This window comes from Clavelina lepadiformis, chromosome 6 (genome assembly GCF_947623445.1).
Source record: "Clavelina lepadiformis chromosome 6, kaClaLepa1.1, whole genome shotgun sequence".
NCBI lineage: Eukaryota > Metazoa > Chordata > Ascidiacea > Aplousobranchia > Clavelinidae > Clavelina > Clavelina lepadiformis.
In genome coordinates, this window is record NC_135245.1 from 9,156,710 (window position 1) to 9,172,065 (window position 15,356).

Sequence of the window (15,356 nt, forward strand, 5' to 3'; positions counted from 1 at the left end):
CTGAATAGGCTGTAATATAGTATCATAGTTTCGCAGAATTAGATTATGGGTTCGTCGCACACTAGAATTAGATTAATGTTAGAAAATTTTAACTGCAATTATCTTCTTACGAAACACTTGTAACTAGTTTACCAATGTCAACGAAAGATATAACGTTGGGACATAACAATGAAACATAAGATTACACCATAAAGCAGTAGAAACACTCCTTTCAAAAAGGAGGACAGTACGACTCATGTTGCTCAAACCGCATTTGGCGAGTACACTAGTGTTTAAATTTTGGGAAAAAGCTTTAAACAAAAAACGAAAAATTGCAACATTTTTTAGCAAAAAGATGACCCCAGATTCCGCCGAAATGATGACGTTATTCTTGATCCATCGTCACTTTCTACAATGGGTAAATTGAAGTCTGAAATCAACAGACAAGATACCTGAGCTGGACACATGCTTGAACAATGCTAGTGAACACAAAAAAGTATTTATGCAGAAAATATTTTATCTTCCACTGTCGACATAATTGAAATGGACTATATTCAACGTAGTTAATTTAATACTGTAGCATTGCTAGTCTGTTAATGTTTAAATTTGATACATTTTGTATACTGATGGAAGTCATTGCAGCTACACTATACGAAAAACGTTGTTTAGAAAAACATTAGGATAAAACGAAATGGTTTACCTATGACAATTTAAAATGTTTCGCTTTGTTCATTTTATACCAAAAAGGCCTCGGCTGGATTGCAGATAACTTTTTGTCCACAAAAGACGTCTCGGCTACTTATGTTAACACTAAGCAATAAGTGTGGTATTGTCATTTCGCTAAAGACTTCAGAAAAAAACACAAACACAACGCAATGCCTACCAGTAACAGTAATGAAAGTCTTATTCCCATGTAACATTTGCAGATGTCTATCAAACTTGGTTGACCACGATGTAAGGCATAAATATTTGCAATGGTGCTACATTATCATTTCATTAAAAGCAAAAAAAACAAATAAAAAATGACTGAGATATGACAGATGATGATAATAGCGTTTATGACGACTTAGAGAGAACCTCAATCATTTCACCTGTTATTACGCAAGAAGAAAACCAGCAACAAATTTATTGCGCTATGAACCACACTACATACAAATGTTTTTCATTGGAACATTTTGCTCTCAAAAATATGAAACTAACCGAACAAAAGAAGTAACTGAGAAAAAACTTTATGCCATAAGCTGATTTATTCCTTTAAACGGTATGCGATTAAAAGACGCTTTTAATTAATGTTAGATAGGATATGATTCAGGACTTCAGATTTGAATGCTATAAAATGATAAATGAATTTAAGCGGTATGTGATTAACCAATTTTATCTATGTTACCTCAAGATGGTGTTTTGGAATATGCATGCAATCTCAATTTTTATTCTATCTCTTGAGAAAGCAACTACGTTATCAAATAAAATATCTCAATTCGTTTGTAGATATGTTAAGGTGCAGTAAGTCCTTTATATGAGTCTAGTTGACGTGAGGCAGACGCGTGAATACGCTTTCCGTTTATTAATTTCCGAAATGGGAGATACACACGTCACCAAAGCAAGATAAACTTGCTTAAAGACGACATGTAAAAGGGTTCATTGATAATAATAATACCACGTATGAATGGTAAATAGCCTTGAAAAATAAAATGTATGCTTTGTTTCACCTGCTTCGGTGCAAAAATGGGAATTACCCATAATTAACTAGCGATGACGTAACTGTCTCCCCAAGGGTCAAATACTGGCTGCGCCACTGCACTCTGGCAAATAAACCCCCACTTCAAATTGAAATTTTCTTTAATGTCCCATATAGTGCCAGAATAAAAAACATGCAACTTCTGCTGATTCCTAATAACTTGGCAAAAGAAAACTTAGAAATGCTTTACCAAGCAAAAATACGTCCACAAAACAAGATTTAAAATCTTACTCTTAAATTAGCTCTGCAGTTGATACAATCCGTTCTCAGTGTGTCGTGAATAGTCAAATCACATCTGTTTTGAAAACTTGTTGCCGTTGTTGTTTGAGAAATCCCATGTTGAATTTGCAATTCTGGTTTTAAGAGACACAAAAACATACTCCCTCTAAGTCATAGTTAGCTTTCAAAACGTAGTTACTTGCATATGTTGAAAAGGCATGGGCATATTTAATACAAACAACACACCTTAAAGTTTTAAAACTATGAATACCATTTTTAAGTTTCCATAGCCTACAACCAGTGCACTTTTGATAACACACAATGAAGCTATTTGGCAAGTCTTATAGTAATACCACTTACAAACTACAAATGTGCATTTAGTTGGTATATTGAAAACACATGAAAAAGTTGAATAAATCAATGCCTGTTGTACAGTAATTACACTACACTGCATCAAACATCACTTTCTTGGTAATCGAGGAAAAAACTTTATAGAACGTTGCTCTAAAATAATAAGATTTACGGTTAATAAAATAACTCCGTGGAGAACCTAAATGTTTCTTGATGTTGCTTTCCCAAATACTAACTGATTTCATTGGCTGCTTAAAACAACAAAGCTGATTGACAAGTGAGTGAGATGAACGTATATGTCCTTGTTCAATTTTTAATACAGATGGTGGAAATTTAGTACCCTTTCAGATATATTTGGTGAATAAATTGCAGTAAGCAATAGTGAAATGTAGTGTGAATATAATTTCTGAACATAGTCGCCATGCTAGTGGTCACCAACAAGTAGGCCTATATGTATTGTCCTTTTTTTCATGCACGTTTTAAACTTTCTAGGCTTTTATTGTTTACAATGCATAATACTGTATATTGACATAGCATCGTTATTTTTGCAGCACCAATGATGAAAAACAAAATGCATGAACAAACGAAACCTTGGGTTAGTTTTTAAAATTGTTGTCTAGGCCTACTGCATATTATATACTACCTGTATCTTATGTCAGTGAGCCCCGAGTCCAATCACTGCTTAAGCATTATTAGCTTACCAACAGGATTAAGAATTCAAAACAGAAGAGGCAGAAATACAAAAAGTTTAGGTAGAATTTATCAAAGATACATTACAAATAGAAATTATGCTGCATTATCAGGTGGGCGATGTCATTATCACTTATCATCACTGTTATTAATTGTATTTAAGTGCATTCTTCATAGCCCCATTATTTCACAAAGTTGGGCATCCAACATTTACCACGGCCACACAATTTTTAAAACCTTGGATGTTAGTGGGCACCTACGCCAAAATGTCATAACCAAAAATCTTTTTTGTCTTTTCGCTAATATCTACATGAGAGTGACTATTTCACCAAAGTAGGTCACGCAGCCCGTTGTTAAAGTTAGGCAGTTAGGTTAGGACAATCTGTATGCAAAAGGTCGATTGAAACTATTTAGGCTTTAAACCTAGAATAACCAGAATTTTTTTCTACGAGAATTACCAAGAGGGTCAAATGACCCTTCCGTTTAATATGACTGCAATTTTCGGAAATAACACCATTTTTCTCATATTTCTTTAATAGAAATTAATTTGGACAGTGTGACCTTTGTCTATAGTGACGTCAAATTGCTTGTATCGTTTGTCTTTGTAACAATATCATAACTTTTTGACACCGCAAACTTTGCGGAAGACAAAAAATTTGTTATTGATAGGATGCAGCAAGAAATTAATCTAGGTGATTGCGGTGTTTAGGAAGTTACTTGAAGACTACCAATAATTTTTCAGCCGGCCTAGCCAGCGAATATCTGTAACTTCATTGTTAAGCATTAGATTGCGGTCTTTACTATGTTCCACAGACATTCTACAGCTATTTGTCTCAGACACAGGTTTTTGTTTCAGATTTTAGTGCTATTGCTACTGTTAGGGCAAAAGCTATAGTGTAATTAGTAGTGTGCAGTTATCTACCATGTCTAGGTTTACAGCAGCTAGAAGGTACAATCCAGAAGAAGTTCTTCGAGTTGATGAAGAAGACTTTGATGAGCCAGATCCAAGCATACCTGAGATTTGTTTGACATAGAGCAAGAAGTTGTGCAAGAAGAAAGTAGTTCGGAAAATGCTGTCCCTACTTTGCCAAATAGAGAGCAGATAGTCAGTAGAGACGGTACCATTTGGGCACCTGAGTTTCCACCTCAAAATGGACGTGCAAGTAAACGAAATATAATTAAAACAAGGCCAGGTACTAAACAGTTTGTTCTCGCACGAGTAGACAATGCAAAAGACGTGTTTCAAGAGTTGTGTGGTCATAGAAACATTGATCACATTATGGAATTCACAATAGCCGAAGCTCGGCGACAAAGGGATATCAAATTCTCCCTCAGAAATAAAGAGTTGGAAGCGTTTTTAGGCCTGTGACTTCTTCAAGGAGTTTTGAAAGGAAGGGATGAACCACTAACAAATTTCTGGGATTTGAATATGTTCGATCTATTTTTTCGGAAACTATGGCTAGGAACAAATTTCAATCAATTATTCATTACATACGTTTTGATGAGAAAACTTCAAGGCAGCGTTGCTGACAATCTGACAAGTTTACGGCAATTCAAGATTTGCGGAATGCAGTGATGGACAACTGCCAAAAGTTTTATTTTCCTCATTCTCATGTTACAGTTGATGAGCAACTTTACCCTTGCAGATCTAGGTAGATCTTACGTCATTGGCACTTGACAGGAAGTTACTTGAGAGGAACACTACAATCGTTGATACTATCAGATCCCATCGCAGAGAATTTCTTTCTGATGTTCAGCTTGGAAAAAATACGCCACTGTACACTTCAAAATTTGTTTTCACACAACCACCAGAAAATAATATGCTTCTCAGTTATAAAACGAAGTAGTGTATCTACTTTCTTCACTTCACGATGTTATGGAGTTAGATGATAAAGCCAAGAAACCAAGGGCTATTCTGGACTACAACGTTCCGCGCTTACCCTACTAAGGCAGCATCACGAAGATGGCCACTTGCTACATTTTTCAACTTGTTGGACATTGTGGCACTGGATGCATACGTCCAGGGTTTTTTTTAAGGTTTGGTTTGGGTGACCGCTAAGTAGTTTTAAGAGACTGCAAGTGTTTCATTTAAATACCAAAAAATAGCCATATTTGCAAGTCCAAATTTTGGGAAACCGCTGGAGAAATTTGGGGGACCGTTTCGGTCCCCCAAAACACCTTAAAAAAAACACTGCATACATCATATGCAAAGATGTGCAAATAACAATTAAAAAGAGTTTATTATCGAACTGGCTGAAAAACTGTGTTTAGTAGAGAAAAATAGAAGACGTACAGTCCCCCAAGTTTTTCATCTGAAACGCAAGAGAACGTGCTGATGAAGAATTACCACTCAATAAAATAACCAAATGTAAAATATGCCAGTCAAAGAAAACAAGGGTAAAATGTTGTAACTGTTCAAAGTTTGTTTGTGGAACGTGTAGTGCACCTGTGTGTAAAAGTTGTTTCGAAATGCAATTGAATAAATCAATATTCTCGGCTTAGGGTCAATTGACCCCTGTGGTTATTCACCGTTTTCCATTCCGAAACACTTGTTTTGAAAAAAATTTTCGTTTGTCGTGTTGATGATGTGTCAAACACCCAGAAAGAATAAAAGTAAAAAATTTTGAGGTTCCTAGCAAAAAACACTTCTTGAAAAATTAAATTGCAAAAGGGTCAATTGACCCCTCTAGTAGTTCTAGGGTTAATTGAAGCTAGCTATACATTACAAGGTAGCTTTACGTTTAAAGGTTTAGGTAACTATTTCATAACATTTAAGTTAGGTTAACAGGAATCTGTGAAAATAGCTACGAACGTAGAGTTTTTCTGGTGAAATAATGGTAGCCTATCTAAATACAGCTCCTCGGTGAAGACTGTCCTACGTAGGCTGCAACCGATATTTTGGCTTTTCTGGTTTGGCCAGACGCAAATTGTGCATCGATTTCACCACCTTAAACAGTAGAAAGATTGCAAATTTTCTCTACCTAAAAAGACCACTGCGGTTGATTTTGGCTGCGTATCTGGTTGCAGCTATAAAACGACTTTTAATAGCAGAAATGTACTAACTCATCGGTTGTAATTAGTTTCACAAGATTTCCTGGCAGACCTCATTATGACATATGAAGTAAACTTTTGAGACAAAAGGGAGTAAAACAGGAATCTGCTATCTCGCTCCCGTTGTTTTAATAACGTCTGGTTGCCTGGCACAGGGAAAGACAATACGAAAAGCAGGTAACGGTCAATTTTGATCGCTGGTATTTTTAGGAATATTGCTTTAATGACCTCTTCGAGAAATTGGGTCCCTTTAATTTCTTCGTTTCCTGTCAGTTAAAAAATGACCGCTGGTCTTTCTAGTGTTAAGCGAATCAGAAAATCAGGATTTCAAACTCGTGCAGCTTTTTATCTTTTCTCAAAATAAGAGAGGCCGGGGTAGGCCAGTTTTGTGCACATCACTATCACACATTATTTGTAATCATAAAACGTCAAATTGTTAAGTTGCTATTATCTCCTCATCATTATCCCAAAGTCATGACAAATTTTCAATGAGCGATAACGATTTCATGTGTAGTATTTCAGTTTGTGTTTGATTGAGCACATTCTTACTACCAATATATTACTAACTGGGCAAAGTGAATTAGCATAGCGTCACACTAATTCTGGGAAAATAAGAAATTACAAAATATTACTGAATATATTATTTCAGTTTTTATACCGATCTGCAAAGACATCGTTGTATAGCGCGTTTAATGGTATCTCTGTTGAATGACTATACCAACAAATGCATTGCAATAATATTATACTCGTTTTTTTTGAGTAAGTGAGCAATTTAGTTTAAATGTCGCCGGCAATGTGCAATACCAATCTCCGTAAAAAGTTGTTTAACTATTCCACAACTCCTTTTTTACCTTTACCTTTGAAATAATATTCATAAAAAATATGCCGCTATTAACATAAGCTGTGCTAATTTTATTTTTATAAAGATATGTAGTCTACCTTTGTCCAGTAAAAATTGAACTTAATATTTAAGTTGCCTTTTATGAGCGAACAATCAGCATTTTTTGTTTCATACTTAAAAACAGTTTCAATTGTACAATTTCAATTTCAATTCAACAATAAGTTTTAATCAAACAATTTCAGTATCATGCCTATTTTTTCCAAACTTTCCTATCACTATCGGTAGTTCAGTTAATTACCCACATGCTGCTTTGTCCTCTTAGGCACAAGATACATGATTTTAAGCTAAAGTCTACCATTTTATTCAAATTTTTTAGCATATCGCCTTCAATTCTTCATCCAGGGATTGTTTCCAAAAAAGTCTATATACATATGTGGGCAGCACCTCAGTACTGTACCATGGTACTTTTTTAGAATCCATACCGGTATCGATGGTACTTTTGGAAAAAGGTACCAAAACTTGGTACCGAATTACTTTTTTCCAGTAATTTCAGTCGGCCCCGGTACTTGGTATTTTTCACATAATAATTTCAAAATTTTAACAAGTATGGTCAAATGTCCTAATTGGGCGCACTTTTTTGGAAACTTTCAAATTACAAGTTATCTTTCTTTAGTGACATGTAGCTTTTCATCCACAATTCGAAAGTAGAGGCCCACTTTTTATGTCTTAAATGGTTTAAAGTTTTGCCATTATTTCCTTGTTTAGTGAGTCTACTTTATTTAGATTTTGCAATGGACATGAGCGGAAATAAACTGCTTTATGAAACATATTTAACATATAAAACAAAGGTTTACATTTTAAAAGACACCAAAGAAAAAAAGGAAAAACTTTAGTCATTCAAAGAGTCGTCTCACGAACACTCAGGTGACCTGCGTTTTTTATGTGCAAACCGCAAAGTGTGTACCAAATTCAAGCGCACATTATTGCTTCAACTCTGGAGAAGATTTTAAAATATTTTACCTGTGATCGAAGACTAAGATCCTCCATAAGTAATTAACGTAAAAACTTTTTAAAATTTACCAGAGCAGAATGTACCACAACAAAGTTCACACAGCCAATGCAAAACATGTTATTGGCCTAAAATCAATAGCCTGACAAAATACGTTCAGTTGAGAAGGTCAGACCACATGCAGTGAGCTTATCCTCAGCATATAGTTAGGTGAAAGTTAGGTCAAAAAAAGGACATAAAAGACGATAATTTATATTTGGTTTGTTTTTTATAATGACCATTTTGCATTTTTCAGGGACAAATCTGTGTGCGCCTGAGTCAGGACGTTTGACCATATTATATGTTTAAAAGAGCGATGGGGACAAAAAAATCAAGCAAAAAAATCAATAGCAAATCAGACTATGAAGATTATAAGTCAGTCTGTTTATTAATTAAGTAACTTGTAAATTTACAACACTCATTAATCAACTATTTCGGATAATTATTGCAAATACAGCAGATCTCATTTACATATTTTCAAGTTAAAAGACTGGAACCAGTTACTGGATTGAAATGCCACCACCAGCGCCACTCAAGTCTTCAGCTCCGGATTAAGAAGGGTTCTTCTTTTAACACTACCATCAATTGGACAGCATTGTCATCTTTTTCCGTACATCACTGTTGATGTACCAGAGAAAATTCTATCTTGCAAAGAGCAATATTATCATCACATCTTTCACAGATAGCTTATCATTGGTGTGCATTCTTGTTGTACAAACTCGGGCTAACCAACAACGCCCTTCTTAAGTGCTATGGTTAAGATTTGCTGGTAAAAACTAGCACGGCCACTAAAACTATAACTAGTTAAATCTATAAATCCATAAATCCAACCACACTGCTACCTTGTATATCAATGTAATAACTATGTTGCAGTGATGGGTGCACCAAAGTAGCTATTTAACCCATTTTACGCACCCGATACAGCCAGGATGTACAGTGTCTGATGCTTTCTTTCCACATGCCGGCAACGACAACGAGTATTAGGCGATGTAAATTGATATAAATCATAATGGCGTAAGTCATATCCTTTTTATGTACAGAAACGTTAATTTAGATGTTACAATAGCTAGGAAAATAAAGTGTTCAGCTAGATTTGTGGGTCCTGTTTTACCAAGGCCCCAACCAGTTGGTTGCTCTGGCTATGGGCATGGTGGTAGGTTTGTAATAATATTATAATATACAGATCGTAAACAGTATAGAATTCTCGTTTTCGAACATCGGCTCAGCAAAGCATAACTTTTCGTATCGATTACTTCCTGTTTAACGTTTTAAGTCGTGATATAAATATCGTGCTTTTCTATGCTGCGTGCATTATTATAATTATCATTAGTCTTTATTAGCAGATTTATTATTCACAGTTGTTCAATGCAAAAAGTCTACTAAAATCAACGCTGTAGCATGGACGTCTTATGCTGTTGCTGTGCCAATGTTTTGTCTTAATGTATTTGTTCAAAGAAGCTTCAATATAATCAGTTTATACAGTTGTCATTCCTGTGTAACCATTGTTGAATTCAATTTGAAGAAGTTCAGTGTCAAGTTAGACAACTTTGTTGTCATCTTCACAAGACAATAAACCGTTAATATAAGGTGAACATTAAGTCTGAGGGTGAGAAAAGCAGATAACGACCTTATGAGACTCATATATCATCACCGCAATAAACATTTCAACAAGCAAACATTGTAGTGGAGTGGGTCAACCGGTCAAGTTCTGCTACCACATACACCCTTTCCATTACAGGTTGATGATTGGGTTGACTTCTAGGTACGGTGATATGAATATGGTAAATATTTATACGCATTTTTATATTATTTGTGTGTAATGTTTATCTGACTTTGGTATTATGGCGACTGTAATAGTGAATTGTATTAATTCATACAATTGGCATTTTAATAAGCGTGTGTTTTCTCCAGCTAGATAAAATGTATTATTAGGAAAGTAGTACTGTCCTTGGTTAATCATGTCATTCAAACATTTAATTCCTAAATGTAATGTGATGTAAATAATGATGTCTTTCCCTGATTGGCTGGCATAGCGATATAAATACTGAGGCTTTGTTCAAAACGACCACTAATGTCCCCACTAATGCTATGACTAAATCCCCGCTAATGTTTGAAACATGTCCAAATGCCTCTGTTCACGCGCCGTCCTCACAACTCCATTTTGGCGTTAAATGTCAGCTATTTTGCCTGCCAACTTGAAAACAGTTCTCATTTGCCCCTGGAGAGATTGAATCCATTGAGCAGGCTGAATATGTCACACAGGTAAGCTAGTTTTGCGACCCATACCTTGTCACTGAAATGTGCTGTCATCGGTGACTTCTTTTCTGAGAGAAATATGTGCAATGGCTCTAGTAATTCAAACAATCTGGTTAGCGATTTTTGTCGGGATAACCATCTGTGTACAAGAGAAGGTGTCTGTGCTCTGCGTCCCTCTGCTCACAAAGCTGTTCAAATAGGTGCGAGCTAAGGGCGTGTGCTTTCATGTGGTTAATAATGTAATGACATCAATCAACATGCTGTTAAATTCTGGTGACATTTTTCGGTTTGCCAGCACTTTCCTGTGAATGACACAATGCGTGGATTCACTCTCAGGTGCAACCTCCTTAATCCGAGCAGTTAAACCACAAAATCGTCCTGTCATGGCAGCAGCTCCGTCTGTTAATATTTCGACACTTTAGTTGTACTGATAAATAACCATCTAGTGACTTGAACAGTTCTGCTCCTGTCGTGTTGGTTGGAAAAGATAGTGCACATAACAAGTCCTCATGCACATACTCCTGATAAAGATATTGCACATAAACAAATAGTAAAGCTTTGTTGTCGAAATCTGTAGATTTGTATGTAGCGGCCGTTGGGTGTTTGTTTGGTTTTTCGCTGGTTGGCGCCCCCGCGATGCTCCCAGCACGTGTTAATTTCAGCACTGCACGTGCGGTTTACCTCGCCAATCGCCATTCGCTTTTGCACTGTCTGCGCGCAGGACATCCGTTCGAGTAAAGGTTGAATTAAGAAGCTCGTGTTCATTTATTTTAATATATGAGCGAAGGTAACAGACAACTAAAACAGCAACCTTCTGAGACAAGGAGTCAACAACGCAGCAACGCAACAACAACTTACCTTCGCCATACGTCAACCTGGATTGCGTACCATAGTGATGTATTAATCCTCTCCAACAGTTGTGTCTCAATGTCTTCGACTTTTTCGTCAATCCGTCTAGTCGAAGTGATAGCCTACAAAGGCATATGTTCTAATCTATATCTTTAACAACAGCCTCTCCTAGAAGTTCATGGCAAATGTCTTTAGTGGAGGGAAAAATCAATTCTTCATCGATAGTGAATTGCTTTTTTTGCATTAGCAATACGGTTAGCCACCAAATATGATGGTCTCAATGCATTTACTCGTTTATTGATGTCGTAGCCCTCAAAGTTCTTCTGTCGTTCGTGATCTCGTTTTTTTCTTTCAGTTTTTTTTCTTTTTCATAGTTCAGAGTGCTTGGTGTGCAAGTGGCAAAGTAGGTTTGAAGGTTTCATTGCCTCATTAGACAGCCGGTAGCCACAAACTTTGCAGAGCGGGGTTGGTAGCGGGTTGTGGTGTAGCGGCCGTTGGGGGTTTTTTGGTTTGTCGCTGGTTGGCGCCCTCGGGATGCTCCCAGCACGTGTGTATTTCCGCACTGTTCGTTCTTTTTACCTCCCCATTCCGTTTTGCACTGCTTGAGCACAGGACGCAGGATTGAATAAAGGTTGAATTAAGAAAGCCCTGTTCACTTACTTTAATATATGAGCGAAGTTGGAATACAACTAAAACAGCAACCTTCTGAGACAAGGAGTCAACAACGCATCAACAATTATACCTTCGCCATAGTGGGATTCATCTGTCGCGACGAATCCATATTTCAAGTAGAACTCGTGGTATAGTCATTTAAAAGCTTTCTATTTCTGTGATGTTGAAGGCTCTTGTTCTATCACTTTACTGGGCCCTTTCCCCTTTGTAAGGAAATTTTGTAACAATGTCTTTTTCCCATTAATTTTTGCTAATTTGTGGGTTAAAATTGAGCTATAGTACCCCTCTTTCCAAAAATTAACTGCCCCTTTCCATAAATAAATAACTTCTCAATTAAGCGCAACCACTAACCTATATTACAAGAAAACCATTCCTAAATAAATAATTATAATAACAATACTTATTATAATTATAATAACAACTGACAACTTCCTGCTCTGAACATACCCGATCTACTTACAAAATAAGTGCTCAAACGCGAAGAATTTAATCAGATTCTCAGTATTTAATATTATAATCTATTCAACTGAAGTTTTGGAATTTCTAGACAGAATTCTAGAACTTCTAATTTTTCTTAAGTGTTAGAGTGCAACATAATAAGATAATTGTGTGATACGCTAACCAGTGTATCCCAAATGTTCAAGGTAGCGCGCAGGTTTAGGCGAAAATTTGCCATAAAAGTAGCTAAAATTGAGCTTTTTGGCCAAAAATTCTGGAGTCGATTTTGCGCCTCTGTTAAAAAAGTTTGAGCCATTATTTTTTGATGTCATTTTATGGAATGTTAGTCCAAAGCATACCAAAGTGTTATGCAAAATTTCAGATCACCCCATAGACGATTTTTCGAGTAATCAGTTTGTAAGTAAATGCACTGTATAATAAAACAAACAACACTTTTATGGCATTTTTTTTATTTGATGGTTCCTGTATAACTACATCATTGGGAAGTAGACCTGCGGCTTGATCACACGTTTTTTGAGCAGTACTGGGAAATTTGACAAAAGTTGCAACACAAAAAAAGCTACTTGCCACCGCAAAATATAGTCGTCACAAAATTGACCTCCGAAAAATGTAAGTGTAACCTTGTAACAAAGTTAACCTTCAGAGTATTTAACCATTTCGCAGTACATCTGAAGAAGCAAGCTTGCGAAAGCATGTGTAAATAATAAAAAAATATAAGCTTCAGAGTGCCAAACTATATCGTGTTTTTTCATTTAACGTGTAACAAAGAGTAAGGCTAGGTGGGGTAAGATGGACAAAGATTTAACAAGATGCTATTTTCTCTAAATAAAATAGATGATACTGCGCTTTTGTTAGTGCGTTTAGTAGTTGGGCTTTTTACATGTGTTTCATATTGAAAACTGTATGCATTTCTGATTAGTCGCTTATGTTGAATACCGACATTGCTTATACAGTCGAATCCGCTTAATTCGGACACCGGATAACCCGGACAACCGCTTTATTCGGCCAAAATGCTCGGGAACGGAACAAAAGTAAAAATTGAAGGTAAAAAACTCCCGTTAATTCGGACAATTCTCCGCTTAATTCGGACACAGGTTCACAATTCCTATCGTTACATCGTTAGGTTATGAAACAATAAACAGTACTTGGTTGGTTTTAACACAAGATGCGGTTCGATTATGAGTGATTATGGTGAAACTATGACGATTGATGCGGTAACAATCGACAATGAATTCATATAACGCCGTGCCAGCTTCATAGTCGCTTTTACTTCGGTACCATTGCGACCATCTTGTAGAACAGAATGGTACAGAAAAGCTTAGAAGAAAAAGTGAAATTGCTCACTAAAGTAAACGAAGAAAAAAATGACGACGCTTCCTTGACAGTTCGGCAGTTAGTTGCGTTGGTGGGGATATCAAAACGTACTTTGCAAGATTGGCAGAAAAATGATGCAAATCTGCGTGAACAACGTGAAGAGACTATGCTTCGTGGACGAGGTTTAAAGACAGAGAGGAAGCGGCTCAGAATGTGCGTTTTATGCGTACTCATTTACTCGTACTCTTGTGGGTTTTATGCGATCAGTGCCAATTACTGCAGTATAGCGCAGGTGCAATTCATTTATTACGCAACACTACAGTATTTTAAATGCGTTGTTTGCCTTTACGCATGACCATGAAATGAACAATCGATTTTCCGCTTAATTCGGACAAAGCCGTTTCTCCGCTTAATTCGGCCAAAAGTGAGCGGAACCAAAGTGTCCGAATTAAGCGGAGTCGACTGTATTCAATTTCAATTTCTCAACTTACCCTCCTTATTCTTTCGATGGTAAATTGAGCAGGCCTCTAGGGTACGTTGGACAACAGTAGAAATCAAGTTAAAAAGTTTAGGTTGAGTAAATTTAATGTTAATTTCGCAAGAACAGCTATGTTAAACCAAATCTATGTAAGAAGCGGCTCGATTCACTACGACTCTGGTTGGATCATCATGAAGTAGGCCTATATGTTTGTAGTATCAGAGCGTGTTGAGTCAAAGAAGTTATTACACACGTCTCACAAGTTTCCATATCAAAGCGCTTTTATTTTCACTTGCTGCATATACGTAACGGTACGTATTAACTTCCTGTCCCTATTTAATATTCAGGTGGAAGAGGTCAATTTTGGCACTCTTTTGGGAATTTATCACGTTGGGTTAAGTGATCTAAAGCAGGAGTAAGCTTCGACAGCAGGAGAAAAATTTTTTACATTAAAAGTTAGTCAATCGCTCCACACCAGTTCACATAGGCCTACTACAAAAACAAAAGAATATTCGAACTAAATATCTGTAGGATAATAATTAAAATTATTACACTGCGTGTCTAGATTCATAGCCAAGTCCAGGATCGTTACGACTGTATATTCCTTTTCTAAAATACTATATAAAAGACATGATTTGACTCAAGTCAATTCTTGACTTGCAATCCGAATTTGATGACTTGGTTTCGGCTCTGACCAAGTCATCAAACTCGAGTCGAAAGTCGAGTCTTTTCGAATAAGCGACTTGAGTCAAGTCAAATCATTTTGTATGTAAAACCAATCCATAGAGGAAGAGCATATGAGAGCGACTATTTCAACACCGTAAGTACAGGTCACGCAGTCCGTTGTTCAAGATAGGAGGTAAGGTAAGGAGAATGGGTATGCAAAAAAGTGATTTTAGTTATTTAAAGTAAAATTGAAGTAGGCCTATGATGTACACTGGGAGGGAGAATTAGATTAGGTTTATGCTTCTATGTTATAACATTTTAAGTTTGGCTGGTAAAATACTGTGACAAATAATTTCAAATGTACTTTTTTTTGATGAAATAGTGGCAGCCAAAGCAAAAATACTGTTTCTGCCAAAAAAAACATTTTAGCCGTCAGAATTTCACCGAAAAAATTCGCACAGTACGTACAACATAATATGCAAGCATGATACTAAATTCGAAGACCATGGACGGTATTACACTAAGCTTGCAGTTATACTACAGTAGTTTCTAATAGTTATACTTGAATAATAAACGTGTATAATTTTTACTTGTTGAAAGCTGTATACTACATTAGGCTACTTACCAACGGCAACCAAGCAAAGAAGAAAGATGTAATAAGCGCTCAACATAATCCACTGCCGCGTGTTTTTGAAGTATTTTATTGCTCAGATTGAAGTGATTTTTAATACAGAACATTTGTTCT

General features: G+C 36.3%; 1 protein-coding gene across 3 annotated transcripts in view; it reads right to left on the reverse strand.

Annotated features, from left to right (window-relative positions):
• LOC143461909 (stabilin-2-like) overlaps positions 1-15,356 on the reverse strand; it is a 208,184-nt gene extending 192,828 nt beyond the window's left edge. Inside the window, exons 1-2 of one of the 3 annotated variants that reach the window (XM_076959847.1) lie at positions 15,237-15,356; positions 1,949-2,070 (exon numbers count right to left, since the gene is read on the reverse strand). In XM_076959847.1, coding sequence (XP_076815962.1) covers positions 1,949-2,070; positions 15,237-15,282 — 168 coding nt within the window. In that variant the 5' untranslated portion in view covers positions 15,283-15,356. Of the gene's footprint in view, positions 1-1,948; positions 2,071-2,930; positions 2,950-8,388; positions 8,408-15,236 lie in introns of those variants that run through there. The other 2 variants (XM_076959848.1, XM_076959849.1) reach the window with 2 other exon arrangements.